This window comes from Gigantopelta aegis, chromosome 8 (assembly GCF_016097555.1).
Source record: "Gigantopelta aegis isolate Gae_Host chromosome 8, Gae_host_genome, whole genome shotgun sequence".
Classification (NCBI taxonomy): domain Eukaryota; kingdom Metazoa; phylum Mollusca; class Gastropoda; order Neomphalida; family Peltospiridae; genus Gigantopelta; species Gigantopelta aegis.
Window position 1 is genome coordinate 54,259,474 of NC_054706.1, and position 21,907 is coordinate 54,281,380.

At 34.8% G+C, this 21,907-nt stretch overlaps 1 protein-coding gene across 1 annotated transcript; it reads left to right on the top strand.

Moving 5' to 3' along the window:
* Positions 1–3,812: 3,812 nt before the first annotated feature.
* LOC121380083 (caspase-3-like) lies at positions 3,813–17,538 on the top strand. Its single transcript, XM_041508834.1, has 6 exons — positions 3,813–3,929; positions 5,813–5,897; positions 9,197–9,465; positions 10,592–10,767; positions 13,134–13,275; positions 16,579–17,538. Exons 1-6 carry the CDS (start codon positions 3,914–3,916, stop codon positions 16,812–16,814), a joined length of 924 nt encoding a protein of 307 aa, XP_041364768.1. The 5' UTR covers positions 3,813–3,913; the 3' UTR covers positions 16,815–17,538.
* Positions 17,539–21,907: the final 4,369 nt, after the last annotated feature.

The window sequence follows — 21,907 nt, forward strand, 5'->3', positions numbered from 1 at the left end:
CCCGTACACCGAATACAAATGAGCTAGTTCCGGCATTCCGGGAAAAGTCGAGCCTTGTAAATTACTCATCGTCTATTTCCGTACAATGTCATTTGACAGTGTAATTATCAGCAAACTTAGCTTTGAGTATTTGACGGTGCTGTACAGAACAAGTTGATTACAATTATTATATGTACATAATATTATACAAGTAGATCGTGCTGCAATTTTAGTTATTGACTAAACTAACTTTTATAAGGTTTGGTTTCCCAGAAAGTGACTTTATTAATAGTGTTTGTTATTAACCAGCCAATGTGTTAAACAATTTTAAAATCAATATTTAAGGATTATTTGTTATTTCGTTTACGTTCATCTGTAAACTGAGTGAATCAGCCAAGCCGTTCTCACATAAGTTTGCTGATGATTGCTTTTGTTCATACCCAGATGAACGTAAAAGCAATAACAGAGATACATACTAATCAAAACGTTAAAAATTCGTATTTTATTTTGGATTAGTTTTTATATTTCTAAAGAATAACGCTCAATAAGACAAGCTATCAATATAAAATTGACGTCGTCAGATTTAGAGAATACTCAGCTCGCTGCTCGGCAATACCGTTTATCTTGCACGATAATTTAATATATCTGACATTGATATCTGACATTATTATATTTACTCAACATAGAAATATATGCCCAATATCTCTGCAATCTATTTTGGAACCCCCCTTTTCAAAATCCTATGTCATGTCATGTCATAGGGTTTTACGTGCACATTCAGAACAAGCTGTTGTAGCGCACACCTGTCGTGGGCACAAGAGCCGGCCTTGGCCAGCTCCTCCGTCCATGACAGGAAAGGTGGGGGAGGGGAGAGGAGGGACCGCCTGCACTGGCAGGTGCAAGGGAGCACCAGCAGCCCGATCAAATCGGGTGGGTGGGGGTGGTGGTGGTGCTATGGAATTTGAATGGAGCAGTTAAATGCCAAAGAGAAAAGGGTGCGCAATTTTGATTGAGGGAATTTGGCGCAATTTTGAACGGTCGGTCGAAAGGTAAATGGCCGAGCTAATATAGGTTTTGATATTAGTGAATCGAGAGTAGCTCGTTAATTTTAGACCTTTACGATGCTGTGGTGTCTCCCTAGGTTGCCCATAGGGCCCTTATAAAGGGCCTGACAGCTTCTGGTCAAGGCATCACCAAGTACCAAGTTATTATCAGCAGCAAGTATTGGGGGTTTGGGTGGGGGAGGCCGATATTCTTTTGTTCAGCTTCCCCCGGGTGCATTGCAATTGTGTACTCGGAACGGTATTCTTTTGTCCGGTTCCTTATTAGAGTACGTGCTGGACCCTTAAATGGGGGCGGGTGCATTGTTATCATTAGTCAATGCACCCTGTGTACTGATGCAGTGAGCGTGTAGTATGTGTGTGAATCCTAGTTTTGTGTTACGGTTGTACCTATTGTCTTAAGTCCCTATTCTAGTGAGCTCAACGGTCATTCATGACCACCCATCCCCCTCCGTCCTTGTATAGCATTGAATACAATGACGGAGGGGGAGTTAAACTAGCCTAGCTATCTAATTTGAAGGGTTAAACCCTTATAGTGTAGGTATTGGTTTAAAAGCCTAGTGCTTGGCATACTTAACTTTATTACCAATGCAATAAAACGAAACTAACGGTGGCAAGTAGCAATTGTATACATATATGCACCGATCTAGGTACTTAGTTTGAAGAATTTTGATTCCCGCCCCCTAAATATAGGATTTTAGTAGGCTTACTTGGTTTGTCTTCAGGCTATCTGGATAGTTGGGTATCGGTTTTCCTGCATGTCTTTGCTTCTGGAACCCTAGTTGACTTAAAATCCTATGTACGCCCATGGGACAATATCAATCCACTCGTGCAAGATAAACGGTATTGCCGAGCAGCGAGTTGGGTATACTATTTATTACCCATTTTCAATATTTATAATTTTATGGAAGATTTTCGAACGATACTTTTGTTGAAATAACTTTGCATCTTGAGAACACGAGACAGCGCTGTGTCATAGCTGTGACGTACGTATCGCTGATGACATGACTTCCACCATGGAAACTATGCTTACACACCGTCTATAGTGAAACACTGTTTACGACGTCAAAACGTATCTAGGGGACAAAATGTTGTTGTTTTTCTTTCCCTAGGGAAAGATAATATGTTTCTTTCCCCACTTCTCTCTGCCCATATGGGTAATAAATAACATTCCCTGACGATGTAATAGTTTACGTTCATCAAGATATGAACAATGAATTGTTAAATCAAAGTGACAAAGTTTATATATAAACCAAACACTGTGCTTGTGCATCCTTGACTCCAGCGTGCGCGAACACACACACAAACACACATACACACACGCACGCACATACACACGCACATAGACATTAACACACCATTTTATTCATATATTGTTTATACGGGCCTGTCATGGCCTCACACACACACACACGCACACGCACATACACGCACACATACACACACACACATCATTTTATTCATATATTGTTTCTACGGGCCTGTCATCGTCTCTCACACACGCACATACACGCACACACACACATACACGCACACAGACACACATACACACACATACACACACATACACGCACACATACACACACGCACACGCACACATACACGCACACATACACACACATTTTATTCACATATTGTTTCTACGAGCCTGTCATCGTCTGACGTCAAAATCTATAGTCCGTTTGCGTGAATAGGCAACCAATGAATTGGAGCATAGCCTAACTCTATAATGAATAATGTAAAAACTTATATTAAACCCATATGAACTCAAAAAACCAATTTTCTACTAAAAATTTGTATACCAAAAAAAGAGAGTATTTTTAAGAACAAATTACCATCAAATTATATAGATTAATATCATTTTTAATACTGGGGTGAAGACAAAATGTTAGAAGTAATCGATAGTGCAATACACAGCGACTAAAGGTAGAATACTGCGTGCATTGCGTTGGCTGTTCCATCAGTTGTCTTCATATAGGTAACGTAAGATTTAACCTATGCAATTTAATGATAATTTGTAAAGAAACTTTTTTATTTACACTGATTTTTTTTCCAAAAAAAATCTTATTTGAGTTGGTATTGGTTGAAAACTAAATAATATATTAATATATAATATATACAATTTTATATGTATGCCATTAATATGTGTATTTTATTGTTTTATTGTGTCTCTAAAAGGCAATTTCAGGCCAAATAAATATATTTGCTGATCATTCACCACCTCCATCCCCAACCGCCAAAATAATTGAAATATCCTGAAATGATATTGGTTAGGTTTTGTATTCCGGTATTAAATGGTGGGTAAGTCCCACTTGGTCATTCATTCATTCATTTATTTATTCACATGCTTCCATACCACGAAGGTTTCAAGCATGTCTGTCCCGGGGTCGAGTTCTGGATAGCCAGAGGTCTACTCCGGGACAGAAAATTTAACGGGATAATTTTGAATTTTACTCAAAAATTAAAAATATATATAGGGGGACAAATTTAACTATATTAAAAAAATAATAATAAAAAAAAAATATTTAAAAAAATTTGAAGGTGTAGTCCAAAAATTTATTTAAAAACTATTATTATATCAAAAAAATTCCTAGACTAATAAATTTGTCACCATTTTAAATGGGCGTTCTAAATTAAAATAATACAACAAACTCTAAGCCCTCCCACTTGGTCATTCGTTTTGATCTGTTTAACAAAATACGAACGGTAGTAACATGTTTATTAGCAATCGCTCCCATTATAGACTGGTATTTTGGGGATTTGATGACATCATATCAGTCTAAAATCTATATAGTGTGACAAGCAGTTCAAAAGAACAAGAAGTGTCGGTAATATCTTATAATAACTTCAGCTCCTGATTTATTGATTTCAGTATGGCAGATAATTCAGGTAGGTTGTGTGTCTTTTTTGTTCCATGACTTAGGCCAAAACATTGTTACTTTGATTATGACATTGAACGATTGACCATGCCACAATCTCGACTCGAGAGTCACTCAAATTCACTGACGTGACTGAGTGATTTGCTGATCTCAAAGTAGCATAGGCTACCCGTAACACAATAAAAACGATTCACCGAGTGTGATGAACAATGCCGTTTTATGTTTTATCAACAGATAGGCACCTGTCACTGTTGGATAGATAAAGACTGAAATGTAAAATTAAACAGCAAAGTTGAAATCAGCCAAAAGCTGTTTTCTCGTGCACGGTTCGCGCTAGCCCGAGTACTCTGACTGTAAGAGAGCTAGACGGATGTTTGGACATAAACACGCTCTCATTACAGTCAGAGACCAACCTATGTCTTTTTTTGGCAATTCCTGACTACCAAACGGTAGGCAACGAGTCCCGCTCTAATACCACAACAATCCTATGTTTGACGTCAAATACCTTTACATCAATCATTTTCGAGTTAAGTGATACAAAAAAAATCCACATATTAATCACTAATACACTTACTACAGAAAAAAACCCGACAGCACCCACATTCAGCTACGCTTCGTGACACTCCGTCGCAACAATTGCAAAGCTCGGCGATCTATTTCGAGACTGGGCGATTCCGCCTTGTGCAGCAGTTACAGGGGTCATCTCATAAGAGGAGGCAGTACGTAGAACATACTTTTGCCGTATCCTGTTGATAACACCCCAAATGTATCCTTCAAATTCAAAATGGAATCAATAATGTGTAATTGTTTTGGTTTAATGACGTAATGAAATCCAAATTCATCCAAAACGGCATTAGCCAACTCTTCCATGTTGTAACTTCGCTTGATATGAGACGGCCCCTGTAACTGCTGCACAAGGCGGCATCACCCAGTCTCGAAATAGATCGCCGAGCTTTGCAATTGTTGCGACGGAGTGTCACGAAGCGTAGCTGAATGTGGGTGCTGTCGGGTTTCTTTCTGTAGTAAGTGTATTAGTGATTAATATGTGGATTTTTTTGTATCACTTAACTCGAAAATGATTGATGTAAAGGTATTTGACGTCAAACATAGGATTGTTGTGGTATTAGAGCGGGACTCGTTGCCTACCGTTTGGTAGTCAGGAATTGCCAAAAAAAGACATAGGTTGGTCTCTGACTGTAATGAGAGCGTGTTTATGTCCAAATGTCCGTCTAGCTCTCTTACAGTCAGAGTACTCGGGCTAGGTTCGCGCAATCAACATCCGATTTGTTGTTGTTTGCTTGTCGTTCATTTGTGAGGTTTTTCTTCGCAGTTCGTGAACATTTTCATTAACAATAAAGTTCAGACAAGTAAGTATCTCCATACAAAACGTTACAAACCCTTAAAACCAATAAGTCTTACGATATCTAGAGAGGACAGAACAGTTGGAACATGCCCAGGAGAGGTGAAAGGAACGCACCCCAAGTCTGTGTGCACTCTGGGAAATTTGTCGTGACATAGGCATTTCTGTGCTTCGAGCGACATCTACCGGTGACATCAGAATACTAACTTTCAAAATTATTTCAAGTAATTGGGTCACGGGGATTCCCATGGTATTTATCGATATAAAACCTGCGTTTTCACTCTATTTTATAAAAACGTGATCTAAGCGTGTTACAGTTTTGTAGATTAACCAACATTAGAATTAATTTTCGCGGGCTAAAACTAGGGCGAGCGACTTTAAGATGACCAGAAACACATTGAATATACAGTCACTGATATTATAAAAAAAAGTATATTTGATGTGTAATTTTAGTCATTCAAAGATTTTATTAGTCTGAAACCCTGTACTCTTGTCAAGTTTGCTATTAGAATGTTTGATGTTTAATGTTTTAGATCAAGTTGATGCTGCAGCGGGTGGAAAAGGTCAGGTTGATGAAACAGATGCTAGAGGAACACGAAGTGGTGCAGGAGATATTGGGTAAGTAATAATTAGCATAAACTGTAAAAAAAAACCTCAACTGTCCTAATCCCATTCATTTAAAGGCAGATAAAGGAATTATCTATCCTTAGTTGGTAACCATTTATAAAGGTTTTCGGAATTTCTTTTTTTTTTACATTATTATTTATATTAAAATAACAATTTACTTACATTTTCTTCCTTAGAATATATGAATATCTCTGTACCGTACATTTCTGGTCATTGTAATGTTTTGTAGTATGTATCAATATTGATTTTTGTCCAAAATAATTTCATATATATATATTTGTTATGTCTTCTAATGGCCAAACGAAATTTGAAATAACATGTAAATCATCAAAAAGTTATTCAGAGTTCCAAATGTATTTATTCTTATAATGCAATATATTTAAAACATGTGATGGTTAGATAGTGTTTTAAAACAGGAAAAAAACCCTATTTATCAAGTTCTTTCTTACTAACAACTAACTACTAACTTATTGTCCTGGACAAACAGGACAGATAACTCAGGGTTTTTCCCCCAGGACAGTGAACTTGAACCATGAAATGAATTAATTACGTAAGTTAAAATACAGGTAAATGTGTATATGTCTACGGGAAGATGCATGTAAAATATCCCTTGCTGCTGTAAGACTTACTATAAGGAAGCAGCAGGGGCCTAATTCACTAAACTCTCGCAACTTTGCGATTTCGCAGTGCAATGCTAAAAGACTTGCAAAGAGGATGCTTTGTTGTCTAGTAGAGCCTAAGAGACCTTTGTGAATTAGGCCCCAGGTTTCCTCACTTTCTCTCAACAACCAAATGTCAAAATATCGACATGTGAAGACACCAAACAGTGATGTCATTAAAAATAAAAATAGCAGGTGAAAATCAAATAATAGGCAGCCATTAATCAATAAAAAGTCGACAAGCATTGTTTATTGGAAGTTCGATACCCAGCGACAATTGATTCGATAGCAGGCGAAAAATTGCCGGGTGCCGGCTATTAATGACATCCCTGCCAAATAGCTGTAATTTAAAATGTGCCGAAGTGGTCTTAATAGCAACCCCAGATGAAAAATCTAAACTTAGAGCAATAAAACTAGATGCAAATGGTAGATCTTAAAGAGATCTTTCCTAAACAGTTTAAATTATCTTGGTAGCTCTATTGGAACCAAAGTTACATAGAAAGTAGGTGTCGGAAATCTAACCATTTTTAGAAATCGTGATGTACATTATATTAAGTAAACTAAAGGCCAAAGACGGCACCGGTGCCTAAAATTATTAAGACTTTTCCCTTTAATTTGCTTAATAACTGACAAATCATAATAAAATTTAGCAGTTTAGTGTCCTTTTTCCTGCTGAATCCATTTCTAGACATTAAAATTAAATAACTTGAATAGGTATATGTGAAAAAAGGCAAAATATAATTTGTCAAAATTATATGAATACACATTTGATGAAAAATACTCGGTTACTGTTTCTCTCCTTTTATATCCATTCATTTGTTACACCAAGAAAGTAATGTTCTTTCCTAAATATGACAATTATATGTGATATATACAATACATTGTATTTAGTAAAGCAATTTTCAGTTCTGTTATGTACATTTATTCAGTGGAAAAATCATCTTTCAAGAACTAGTGACCAGTGTGTTTTGAAAATCCATGTCATTCTTCGATATGACCAGTTACTTGACTAAGATATTTCAGATAATTATTTAAAATATAGCTGACTGAACCGGACGAATAGTTTTTGTATTTCTTGATGGTTTGGAATAAACTACTGACGTCCAGAGCCAACACAATCTGGGATGAATCCTTTCTGAATCACAAGTGTCACAACCTTTTTCCGTTTCTCTGTTATTTCATGATCTACCAGTTTATTTGTTTTTAACAGTTTATTATGATTATACTGAAGCAAATTATATAATTTCACATCGGTACCATCATCAAAATCAGTTTGTACATCAACAGTAACAGTTTGAAAACCAGGCACAACACATGTAGATATTTCCACAGGATCTACAATTTTGCGTTCATTAAGCACAATATCTTTATTCGTAGTCGAAGAATTGTGTGTGGAAACACCAACATTCAAAGTGACAGGCAGTGCAAGTGGTCTGGTCATGGTCACAGGAGGTTTAAATGGTCTTATCAGCAGGTCTGCAACAGTCTTGTAACCTGGTACCTTTTTCTTTACGCTTAGTTTTTTCTTAACATCACAAAGACGAATAAGTTTTGAACAAACTGATTTTACATTGGAGCCAGTAAACTGCGGATCTAACTTTGGTAATAAATGGACATGGTCAAGAAGACCTTTATTTGATTGTTCAAAGAAATATTTTAATTCGAGAACAATTCCATTTGATAGCTCTGAAATAGGCTGAATTTCTTCATAGTCCAGAAGTTTTGCTTTTGTTAAGTCAACCTGCAGACATAATGGTCCAGGATATTCCATCTTGCATCATGAATAATTTGGGTAATATATTACATGTAAGAACATGCTTATCTTGGCCTTTGATGAGAATTATGGCAAAGCAAGCTGGGAAAAAAAATATATATATATATATATATATATAGGCCTACATACAGAAATATATTATTACATACCTGATATAAGACTCTTAAGCAAATATTCCTTTTCAGGGATCAAAGTTAACATTTTTGCCTAGGAGTACTGTGCACCGTAACTAAGAAACATAAGAGCAAAACTAGAGCTGAGCGGTGTTGAAATTTGAGGTTCGGTATCAAGATCATTAATTTTTTGTGTGATTTACCTCAATATCGGTAGGGTATTCAGTATTGACACAATACCAATATTATATAGATACCAATATTGAGCCGTATTTTCGGTATACTTGGCTTTAAATGCATTCTTGAGTTAAGTCTCACCTGCTAATTTCATCTAAATAAAATTAACTTCTATAGACAAGGCTCTCATCTGATTTATGCCCAACCCATTTTGCGTTCGTCAGATATATTGTTAGTGCTTTACTAAATGGCGGAGGAAACATTTTTCAATGATGAAATTTCAGTACGGTAAATCGGTATTGACATGATACCGATACCGAATGGTATATACGTTATACCACCTAGCTCTAAGCAAAATACTTATTTTAGGAGCAAAACTTTCATTGTAAAAAATAAAAGTAGTTTATGATTTTTACTGAACATTCAAGACTGTAAGCACATGTTAAGATATTTTAAAATAGCTAATATTTTATAATATACAGTATTTCCTTGAAAATTATTCAAAAGTGGTTAATTTAAAATAGACAGGATGAGCTGTGGCTAATTCGAGACCTTCTTTCATTTCAGTCAGACAGAGTATGGGTTTGCAACGGGTGAGTTACCAGTAGAGAAGGAGTCGTCTCTGTTGTCAGACGAATACAAGATGAACTATCCGAACAGAGGACTGGCAGTGATAATCAACAATCGAGACTTCGCATCACACACGAATATGGGAACTCGCACAGGGACAGATCAAGATAAAATTAATATTAACAATCGTCTGCGCGTGTTGGATTTCACGACGGAAATCTATGACAATATGTCTATTAACGATATGAAGATGCTAATGAAGAAGGGTGGGTACATTTATTTGAAAAGCAGAAATTTCTTTTGTAGGTTTTTGTTTTCTTAGGAAGTACATTTCTGTCTCTACCCATTTAGTTGTCATTGGTACTGTACACAATCTAAGCTTTGGCATGGATGGTAATGCTGTTTACTCAGATACTGTTTTGCTGTGTATTCAAATGCTGTCTTGCTGTTTATTCAAATACTGTCTTGCTGTTTATTCAGATGCTGTCATGCTACTAAACAATGCATTCACATCATCAAGGGAACATATATTTTAAGCATCTTAAACCATTGATGTGTGCAGTGCAGATTTTGTGCATTTCCATCAATAGTCCTATTCAGTTAACACTGATAACCCCCCATCAATGAACACATTCCCTGCACCAGAACAGAGTTTCAGATACACTCTTGTGTTGGTCAACTCTCAGACATGCACAGTGCTCTCGACAGGAAGCAAATCATCTGGTTGATTGAAAAAACAAAGCTGTCATTATCAATGTCATATGTTACTGTAACAGTGGCAAATTGATTAATAAACATTTGAAATTGATGGGATTTTTGGGGGCTTATTTTCATATTTTTAGTTTATTTGTCTTGTTGGACAAGTTGTTATATATAGAGAATAACTAGTTAATGATGTAGGATATGAGCTTTATCCTGTAAAGGTAGGAATGGAAAATTCTGAGATTCTTGCTAAGCGCACTCTTCAATTGGCTTGAAGAGTTTAAAGCTGATATCCTGCGTCATTAACTAGTTATTATTTTTAATATGTGATCCATAAAAATTAAGCTGAAAAGCTATTATTTCTGTTATTTTAGATAACATTGTACGATGATCTAGAAGTCAAATGAATGATTTTGTAATGAATCTATGCATGTGACGTCATGTGCGTGTTAATAGAGAATAACTAGTTCATTACGTCGGATATCTGCTTTATCCTGTGAAGGTAAGAATGGAAAATTTCACGAGGCTCTGCCGAGTGGAATTTCTCATTCGGCCTGTACCTACCAGCCTTATGTCCAATGGCTTAACTACGACGCCACCGAGGCCGGTGTTATGGTACTAATTTTGTCTTACTATTGTTTTCTATTAAAATCTTTTCAGTCACTAATATTGAATGCTTGTATTTTTTAGCTGGCAAACTAGATCACACACGAAATGACTGTTTTGCCTGTGTGATTCTCTCTCATGGTGAGGAAGGCACAGTGTATGGAACCGACGGTCCCGTGGAAATTAAAGACTTGGTGGAGCCTTTCAAGGGACATAACTGTCCATCTTTAGCCGGAAAACCTAAGTTATTTTTCATTCAGGTGAGAAGCTGTTTTACAAGAGTACAAAGTATTTTCTTTCTTTTTATATAAGAATTGTTTGTCGTGTTTTGTGAGTTTATCAAGGTAAAACAGTCACAAATTATAGATAATCAGGGCGACCAACTTTCCGGAATTTTTCATTCATATCCGGAATTCCGGAATTAATGCCAAATATCCGGAATTTTTTCAAATTCGTTATCATTATTTTTTTTGGAAGCAACCATTTCTGAATATATTTAAAATTTTCTATATTTTTAAATCTCGAGTTTATTAAACAGAGCTTATCATTCTGCCTTCTCCATTGCAACCTGAACTTGGTATTATCGACTGGTTAATGCTATTACTAAGACGTTTGTCTATTGGCTGTATTTGTCAACAGCCGACCAATGAAACTGTTTTTGACAATCAAGTAAACTGAAGCCATGTATGAAATTTGTCTTTCTTGTTATGTAGTTTATGTATTCATTTTAAAGATATTTCAAATATCATATAGTAATTACTACGGGACAGACATCGGTTCTATGGCGATGCATGCAACTTCGCCACTGTGTGTAAAAACCTGAACATATAACAGAACACTTGCGATCGTACGAAAACAAAAGAAACGGATCCACAATTCTCTTCTTATTTTCGTATGCTTTCATGTGCAACATTTCACTAAATATTATTTGTCTACCAGTAATCTGTGACACATTCATGACATTAATATTAATTAATTAATATACCTACCAATTTTGTTTTATTCAAGTACGTTAAACTATAAAAAAATTAAATTTTTACAAACCATTGTTAGATTTTTCCGTGAAAAGTGCTGCACTAATAGTAAAGTAAGCGTAATGCAGAACGATAGCCAGTCTTAATGTGGGTACCAGACGTTTCGTCCCCGATTCAGTTAACCACAAATTGGTTCGACCCCACTGATGAAATAGTGCAAATGTTGCAATGTACCTACATAAAAATAACATTGGTCCCAAGTTTGTCACTTTATTACTAATCTGTAGGTGGGAGTGAAATTGTACTACACAATTTGCTAATAAAGTGGGGCTTTGGGGGGGGGGGGGGGTGATGATTTTTGGTGTTTGGTCTGTGTGTGTGTGTGTGATAATGTTGTTAATTGCTGTACTAGGTGTAGTAACTTTATTTACACTGGTGAATATATTTAGCATGTTTTCCTAGACAAGCCATAAAGTAGGGCTATGCTTAAAAAGGAAGTAGAATAATTCTGCCACTTATGTGGATTGATTTATACTTTTATTATTGAATACATAAATATTAACATTCCAATAAATAATTTAAAAAAAATATTGTTATGTATCTCTTTGGTTGTTATTTTAAAAATATGTCAAATATGGCGCTGTTTAAATTATTTTTATATTTTTGAAAATGGCGTTCGCATGCTTAAAAATTAAAATACCAGAAAATTCCGGTAAAATATTTCCATTAGGTTGGTCGCCCTGTAAAATCGCGTAGCGTAGTGAAGTGATTTTATACAATTTTTTTGACTGTTATACATCGATAAATTTGCAGAAAATTACAAGCAATTCTTATAATTACAAACAGCACAACTTATTTAGTTAAAAACTACACATAATTCATAAATCAGTTTCTAACGTTCTTCCCATGATCTACTTTACGTAATGACGTTATTTTCGAGTTTAAAATCCTTTACTTCGCAACGCAATTTTATGCAGCTTGTGACAGTTGTAAATTCATTAAAATAAATGACAAACAGATTTTATATAATTACAAAGATAGGAGCTTGTGCAGAGGGTGGGTTATGGCAGTCGAACCATCCCCCTTGATCAAGCAAATATTCTCTTTTTTGCAATACTTTTCTGGGGAAGCATGTATTAACCCCACATAAATTTTGCTAGCCACAGTTTAGCCCCCACCCACTTCTAAAATGTATGCACAAGCACCTGGACACACCATATTTAGTTAAAATACACTTAAATCAGCTTCTAGTGTCCTTTCCATGACCTGTTTTACGTAATGACGTCCTAGCTGGCATAATTACGTCATTTTTTGCGGTTTATCGAAGGATAACATTTTCTTCGATGTCCTCCAATCAGAATTAAGGAAATTGTTTAAACGCGTAAATTTTGTAATTATATCATAATATAAGAGCATGTTGCATTAAGTGATAATAATGAACACTGAAGCTGCAATCAGTGATTAAGCAGGATCAAAGGAATATTCTGAGATTTTAGAAACATGACCATAACAGCACAGAAAATAAATATTTGTAAAACCCCTGAGCACAAAGGGCAAAATTTACGAAAGGTATTTATCCCTTAGTCTTATCATTATTATATATATTATGAAATGCACATACATAATATTATTCTTTTTAAAAATCTATTCAGGCCTGCCGAGGCCAATCTTTTGACAAGGGAGTAACAGTCTGTGATGCATTGGGAGGGAAAGGTGGCTCCCTACCCATGGAGCCAGTAACATATCGAATTCCGACAGAGGCAGATTTTCTCATGGCTTACTCAGTGGTACCAGGTATGGCCAACTTTAAATACCCTTTGTTTTGCTGTAACCTAACCCACAATTCATTGCACTACCAGCCCCACCCCCACCTGCACCCCATACACATACACACACTTACTATATGCTTCATTTGAGAGCAGATGTATGCATTTAACCAGTCATATAATGTATTAATCAATGGTATTTTAAGGCAACTGAATTTCAAAAGTGTAAGTCCCAGGGAACTTAAGTCCTGATTACTTAACGGCATTCTAAACCTTCTCATAAAAACTGTGGAGTAAATTTGTTTCACATTGCCATCATTTATAAATTTAAAATATATCTTTTCCTCTCTGCCCTCCCTCCCTCCCTCAAGAGAAAATTTAGAAAAAGCAAAGAAATGTAATTCTGTATTCTGATGAAACTAAAGTCTCTATAAACTAGAGCTACAAAATGTTCTCAATGTCATGCTTATTGACATCGCGATGTCGTGCTTATTGCCATCTCGATGTCGTGCTTATTGACAAATCTCGATGTCATGCTTAATGACATCTCGATGTCGTGCTTATTTACAAATCTCGATGTCGTGCTTATTGACATCTCGATGTCGTGCTTATTGACATCTCGATGTCGTGCTTATTGACATCTCGATGTCGTGCTTATTGCCATCTCGATGTCCTGCTTATTGACATCTCGATGTCATGCTTAATGACATCTCGATGTCGTGCTTATTTACAAATCTCGATGTCGTGCGTATTGACATCTCGATGTCGTGCTTATTGCCATCTCGATGTCATGCTTATTGACATCTCGATTGCATGCTTATTGACATCTCGATTGCATGCTTATTGACATCTCGATGTCATGCTTATTGTCATCTCGATTGCATGCTTATTGACATCTCGATTGCATGCTTATTGACATCATCAGAAGAGGTGAGTGATGTAGCTCACAGGGTTCGCACGCATCCTGAGAAACCCTGGAAAGTGCCCCAAATTTTATTTTCATCCTGGAAAGTGCTTAAAACCCCTTGAAAGATAAATTTACGCCCTGGAAAGTCCTGGAATTTTATTATTATATACATTTTTTATTTATTTTTTTCATTTAATAATTATGTGGAAAATATATTTATAAATAATCACATTTCACGTCTGGTTCCAAACTATATCCTTCACACAACAGTAATTATAAGAGGTCAACTGCCATTGGTCAACTGTTAAAATACATACACAGTAAGAAAGCGTGGACAGAAATGAACACAACTTGTGATTGGTTGAATAAATTATGTAACTGTCAGTAGTCTTTGTTTCTGACGTTTGTGAGTTCAAAACTACTGTCAAAGATAAATAATTTAGTAGATAGCTGTAACCAGCGCCTTCCAACAAAACAAATACTCCTACGGCTTATGTCTGCTATGCTTCTGTTGACACATATACTACGGCTTAAGTCTGCTATGCTTCAGTTGACACATATTCTTTTGATCTCCATTGAAGTCTAAGATGACTCAATACACAGTGATAGGGTATCAACATGTCAAGGCATGTCACTGAAGCGACCAATTAACTAAAAAAAACAATCATTTTATGGGTTTGGTTTGATTGTTTGTGATATAAATTGGTGGTAACAAAGAGTCCACTTCAAGAGATTATTTTTGTCCTTACAATGAATAATGTGTTTGACATTTAGTTACTCACGGAAACAGGTATAATTCCGGTAAATTTCGGATTTCAAACATGATGTCACTAATGAGTTTGAAATAATTATTAATGGAAATAAAACATGTTTATATGATTCGTGTAATTTTGTCATTAGGTACTTTTTAAAAACGACATAAATAATGATTTAAAGTACATACATGTACTCTATAAGCACTGACCTATACACGTAATACCGTAAATGTATTAATTAATGTTTAGACATATTATGACTTAAATTTTTAACAAATCTTTTTTTTTTTTTTTTTTCCTTTTTTCTTTTTTTGTTGTTGAAATAATAGATCTGGATAATACCAGTAATTAAAGATTACTCTCTTTTTTTCCTTCATAGTTTTGGGTAGAAGAGTGAGTTTTTTTTAATTGTTAAAAATCTGGATAATATAAATTAAACATAAAATTTTATTTATTTATGTATTTTTATATAACGACACCCCAGTATATTGTTTATTTATTTATTGTTTATTTGTAAGTGAATTACAAGTCTTTTAAAAATAAATAAAATACTTTGATGGATTATTCTATCAGGGTTTTAGATCTCATTAATTAGGGCACAACTGGTTTTTTGTCTGTTCTGAGCACTCTTAGATCTTGTTAATATAGTAATGTTAATAACAGCTGGTAATGATGTTGATGAAATGCATTTCAAGTTATATCAGTCAAATTAAGCTTAATATTTTAGTGGTATTGAGCTAAAAATATTTATTGTTTATACTCAGTTTGGGCTGGCTTGTTTTGGGCATATATATTTTTGAGGTTAGCATATAACATTGTTTATACGGTACTCAGTTTGGGCTGGCTTGTTTTGGGCATATATATTTTGGGCACAATGTTTATTGCCTCGACTTTGGTGCAATCAAAAAGCCCCATCTATATAAAGTTATATAATTCTGAATCTTGACCAAAAATAAATGGATCTTGACCAAAAATAATTGAATGCCTAAAAACATTTCCACAAAGTGGTTAGGTATGTAATATGGCTATGGAGTGTTTTGCTGTAAGATCCACACACAGTAAAAAAAAATCTGCACACTACAATATTTTTTTTATTTATGTATTTTTTACAACTTTAGCATCCATGTGATATGTCTAGATTAGGTGTAGCTTATGTTTGAGACATAAAAACCACTGAATAAACAGTTTACTGGGGGTGTCATTAAAAAAAAAAATCCTTTCTAGGTAATGTATTCAGACTCCTGGAAAAATGTAAAAAAGTCCTGGAAAATGAAAATGTTTTAAGTGTATGAACCCTGAGCTCAGTGATAGAGTATTCGCCCTCCCTGGATTCTGGCCCAGTGCTCCACGACTGGTATATACTGTTCTTGTTTATTCACAAAATGCATATAAAAGATCCCTAGCTGCTTTACCAACAAAATTAGTTCATGTGGTTGCAGCAGGTTTCCATATGTTAGGACACTAAATAGTCGAAGTTTAAAATGTACCGAGGTGTCATTAAACAAATATTCATTTCTTTTCTTTTAATCATTAATAAGAAGACTTCCTGATCATGTCAGTAGCATGTTAATAAAATGTGAAGAACATTTTGTGATTCTAGACTGAGATTTTAATACTACTTCATGGAAACAATACATTAATTTTGTTTTGTTTAATTTTTAATTTCCAGGTTACTTTTCTTGGAGGAACTCAACTCATGGTTCCTGGTTTATTCGGGCGCTGAGCGAGGTCCTCAAAGAACATGCCGACACGCTCGACCTCATGACAATGATGACACGGGTGAACAAAAAAGTCGCCTATGAATTTGAATCAAACGCTGCAAAAGAATTCATGAACCAAAAGCAGATCCCTTGCATTACGTCCATGTTGACGAAAGATGTGTACTTCCGGCCGAAGCCTCATTGACTGAAGCCCTCAACTTGATTGAAGTTTTTCATGATTTTTCATGTCATTTATTTTTGGGGGTGGGGTGTAGGCGGTGGGGTATGTCCAGTTCATCCATACATGTAGTAATTATGTGTCTTCATGTAGCATCACCTGCATTCAAGGAAGTCGGTCCTCGTGGCTGGTAATGGACTCTACAAGATCTCAGAATATTTATATACTACTGCTTTTACTTGATGTAAATATCCATCACACTAACACCTGCAGGTAACCCATCCACCATTAACCCATCCACCCACTCATAGCCCTACCCCATCCAGCCCCACCCTGGTCACCTCTCTATGACACCAGGTGTACATCGGTCTCAATGCTGTATTAATTATTGTATATTGTGACCTGTGTAAGAAGGTCACTTGTTAATAAGATCATTTTTTGCCTGTGGGTTAATACCTTTTCGTAATTTTTATAGATGATTTTAGGCGGTAAGCATGGGAGTGAAATTTATAGTTTTGAAATAATAATAGTGCTATAATTGTATATATTTAAAAATAAGAAGAAAAAAAACATCACCCAACAACTCACCATTCCAAGTGTAAGATCTTAGAGTAATTTTGAATGTGCAGTGTATGTGATTCTGTGTGTAATGTTTTTACTTTTAGTATATAATGTTTATTTTTTCAGTACTATTGATATTGGTACACTGTTATGTTCTACATTAAAATGGGAGATTAATATCAAGCTGAAATGGATTTCAACATTAATTGAAAAAATATTTTATTGCATAAACAAACAAAGGATTGAGCACAAGTTTACCAACTTAATGGCCCTGTCCTATGTTTATGATTAATTGCCCTATTTATGTTAAAATTGTCGTTTTGCTTCCTCATCTTGTAATGATGTTTGCCAATACTCAACTTAAAAAAAAGAGAGAAGAAATGTGCATGTATTTAAAAACTATATCAGTCAGAATATGTAATTATTTCATCAAATTAAACTAAAATTTAACAATTGTATTTAAAATTCACAATTGGTCAATTTCGTGGGTGACACAGCTAATCTTGACTCTACTGTAGTTTTAATAAATGCATGTTTCTGCTCTATTGTCATTTGCCTGGATACAGCTAAACAGGTCAGAGGCATTCTTGTTGTAGTAGACACTGATTGTATGTTACTGAGGTTAAAGCTAGATTTAATCGAAGAATGATGCATCACAGGATGAAAATTGAACAGAATGATATATTCTAAATTCTTAGAGATTGCAGCTTGGATTGCAGACATCCTTTAGGTGTTTTAAACATTTAGAAGGCCATCTTTCAACAAACTAGTGAGCAGCAATCCATGACTTCAGAGTTAGGTCGTTGTTTGCCAGGAGAGGCTCCCCTCCACACGCCACAGTTTTAGTAGAGTGCAAGCTGATCGCCTTGAAATAATATTTTTTATGAATTTTATTTGAAAGTTCATGTGATTGCTTGCCTTGCATCATTTAAGGAGAGTGATCTTCAGCTCGCCTTAATTTTGCTCAAAGCGAAGGCTAGATTGATTTGTATTTTGTTTCTCTTTTCGTTGTTGTTTTTGTTTTTTTGTTTTTTTTGGTGGTATTTGTATAGAGATGTTATTATTAGAGAGAAAAATTATATTATGTATATGTATATGGGGTTATGAGTTTGGGCTATGTTTTAGAGTTGTGCTATGTAAACTACAGTAGAACCTGCCTAAACCGGGTCACTTAGGGACCTCGGCATTTCTCCGGTTTAGAGAGGGATCCCGAATGTCTAGGATTTTCAGTTTGGTCACCATTTTATATATTCATTCTTGTTGGGGAAAAGGCAGAAATTGGAATCCTGAAACGAGAACCTGTAATACATTAATAAATTTATTACTTATGATAATCACTCGTAATCACATTAGTTGAAACAAACAATGATCATACTATCACATACTAAAAGCACATGTTTAATATACAAAAGGACAACAAGTTAACTGTAGGCTATGTTGATTGTCGTATAGGGAATATTAGGTTATGGCCTAATAAGTTAACAAATCAATATATATCACTTTGTAACACAAGAAACTGTTAAGAATCTGGTTTAGGCACATTTCACTGTATTTGTTTTTAAGTTGGTCCTGATGGGTATTCTTATTCCTGAGCATACCTGTTCATGTATAAGGAATTAATATGTTAACTTTGGGTATTGCAGTGTAGGAAAAGCATCTTGAAAAACAGCTACAGGGTAAAAAAAAGAAAAAGAAGATATATATTATATATATATATATATATATATACACATACTTTATGGTATTTAAAGTTTAAAAAGTCCCTATCTATTTTACTGTACCAATTACTAAAACATTCAGGTTCGGGCCCCTTAGTGTAATTTTTGGTCGAACAATATGTATTACAGCATACACAAGAAGTACAAACTTATCCCATCCACCTATCAAGGACCGTTTAAATTCTATTTTCAAAAACAATGGATTTTGGGCCGTCTATTAAAAAACCCAGGATCTGCGCCTGACACTTACGGTAAAGTAGATCAATGTCTTGGATACTATGTAGCCTTTTGTATTTGTCTTCTGTTTATATACTCTGAACTCAACTAAAAACGCACCAGTCAGATTTGTGGCTGTAAAAAGGAAGGAAGGAAATGTTTTATTTAACGATGCATTCAACACTTTTTATTTACGGTTATATGGCGTCTGACTTATTGTTGAGGACCGCACAGATATTGAGAGAGGAGACCCGCTGTCGCCACTTCATGGGCTAGTCTTTTCAATTAACAGCAAGGGATCTTTTATATGCACCATCCCACAGACAGGATAGTACATATCACGGCCTTTGTAACGGGTTTCCTCTGATGACTACGAGTCACAATTGCCAAATGTTTGACATTCAATAGCCGATGATTACTTAATTTGTTACACCTTGTGGAGCACTGGCTGAAATGAGAAATAGCCCAATGGGCCCACCGATGGGAATCAATCTTAGTTCAATCGTGGATCAGGGGCCTAATTCACTAAACTCTAGCAACTTTGCAATCTCGCAGTGCAATGCTAAAAGACATGTCTAGCAGGGCCTAAGATCTTTGTGAATTAGGCTTGTAAAAAGGATATTGGAAGAAAAACATTATACCCGCACTATCTAAAAACTCATGGGTTAAGGTTATTGGGTATGTAGTAACCTCAAATGCAATAGCAAAAACAACTCAAAATTGGGTGGTGTGTTTTTAATGGAGTACAGTATATATTAACCATTATCATACACACTTGCACACATTTGCATTCATGTGGTTAAAATACATGATACCATAATAATCACATTGCCACATTGAAGGATAATCAATTTTATTCTATGATATTAAACTTTTAAACACTAAAGCACAGATATGATGTTACAGTAGTGTTTATGAAGTATGCGGAATTCTGGTATAATCTGAGAGGAAACTGCTACATTTTATTATTAGCAGCATGGGATCTTTTACCTGCACTTTACCACAGCAGGATAGCACATACCATGACCTATGATTTACCAGTCGTGGGGCACTTGTTGGGATGAGAATGATGTAGTTTTAATGAAAGTTTTTTTTGTTTAATGACGCCACTACAGCACATTGATTAATAGTTTTAATGAAGTTTGATTGAGTATAATGACTGGCAGATTTGGGCATATATGAGGTGGTGGGCTTTGCTCATGTTAAATTCATACATTGATTTCATTAAAAAAAAACACTTTTAATTTCTATCTCCAAAGGCTTTAAGTCTTTGGGAAAACCATTATTTAAGTGATTAGGTAAATTAGTTTAAAATTATAAATAAATTAACTCACTGGAATGGGAAAGGGACATCTCTGAAGATAATGCACCCCCCCCCCCCAGTTTGAAAGTGAATTAAACACACACACACACACACACACACACACACACACACACCATTCCATTACCAGTTTCTGTCATCTACTGATGCCAATGTCGGATTCAAGGCAATAAAATTAAGTAATATGAAACTTATTTGAAGTATATAAAATTCATACCACACTGATGCTCAGGTAGCATTTTCTATTTATTCACTGAACTTCAACATTGTCAATGTTAGTGTATCATTAATTAGTGATTAAATAAGATAACACACCTTTTGACCTCTTACTGTGCTGTCCAAATAATTTGCAACACATTGTCTAAAAAAAGTAAAAAATAAAAAAATATATATAGTTACTAATACTGGTGCAGGTTTTTTATATATATATATATATATATATATATATATATATATATATATATATATATATATATATATATATATACATGTAGTTACAGATATGGTGTCTTTATAATATATATATATATATTTAATGTATGTGTAATAAAAAAAATATAATAATAATCCAGATATAACTTTGAGTAATCAATGGTCATGCACATAAGGGCAAACAGTAAAGTAAACATGAGTAACCAACAAAGTAATTAAATAAATATTATTTACTTCCAGTATCTTATTGGTTCAGTGCTATATATAACACACTAATTATTATTAATATGTACTGCCAAATTCATTTGCCAAAACAATTTTTTAAATAGATCTCACTTTTGACATACTAAGTAACAAATTGTCATGCAATCCATACTTATTGGTATTAGAGAAAACTAATTTTTTTATTGATGAACAAAGAAACCATGTAAATACTTATTGAAATGTTGTTCATTTTAGACATAGTCCTGTTAACAGACCAGGAAGTGTAATTATTTATCTGCTGATAATATGACTCATTGGTTCGTGCAGTCGCACAAGCTTTAGAAAAAATGTGACGTGTAATTATTGATTACATCACGATAACTAACATTATGTACTTGAAAATTGTTAAATAATAGCTTATACACTGAATACCAATATTACCATGGCATTATTAGGTTATTAAGTAATGTATACTAAGCGACAAACAAAATGCAATTTGCAAAATAATAATTAAAGGGCCGAATTTACAAATCCTGGGGTGTTTTTTAAATGCAGGTGTTTAAGCATTGGAAATGTATATATTTACGTGCATGTAAGAATAAACGTGCTTTGTACATTAGGCTCACAATGTTTTAAAGAGAGAGATGTGAAGAAGAACATTGACATTG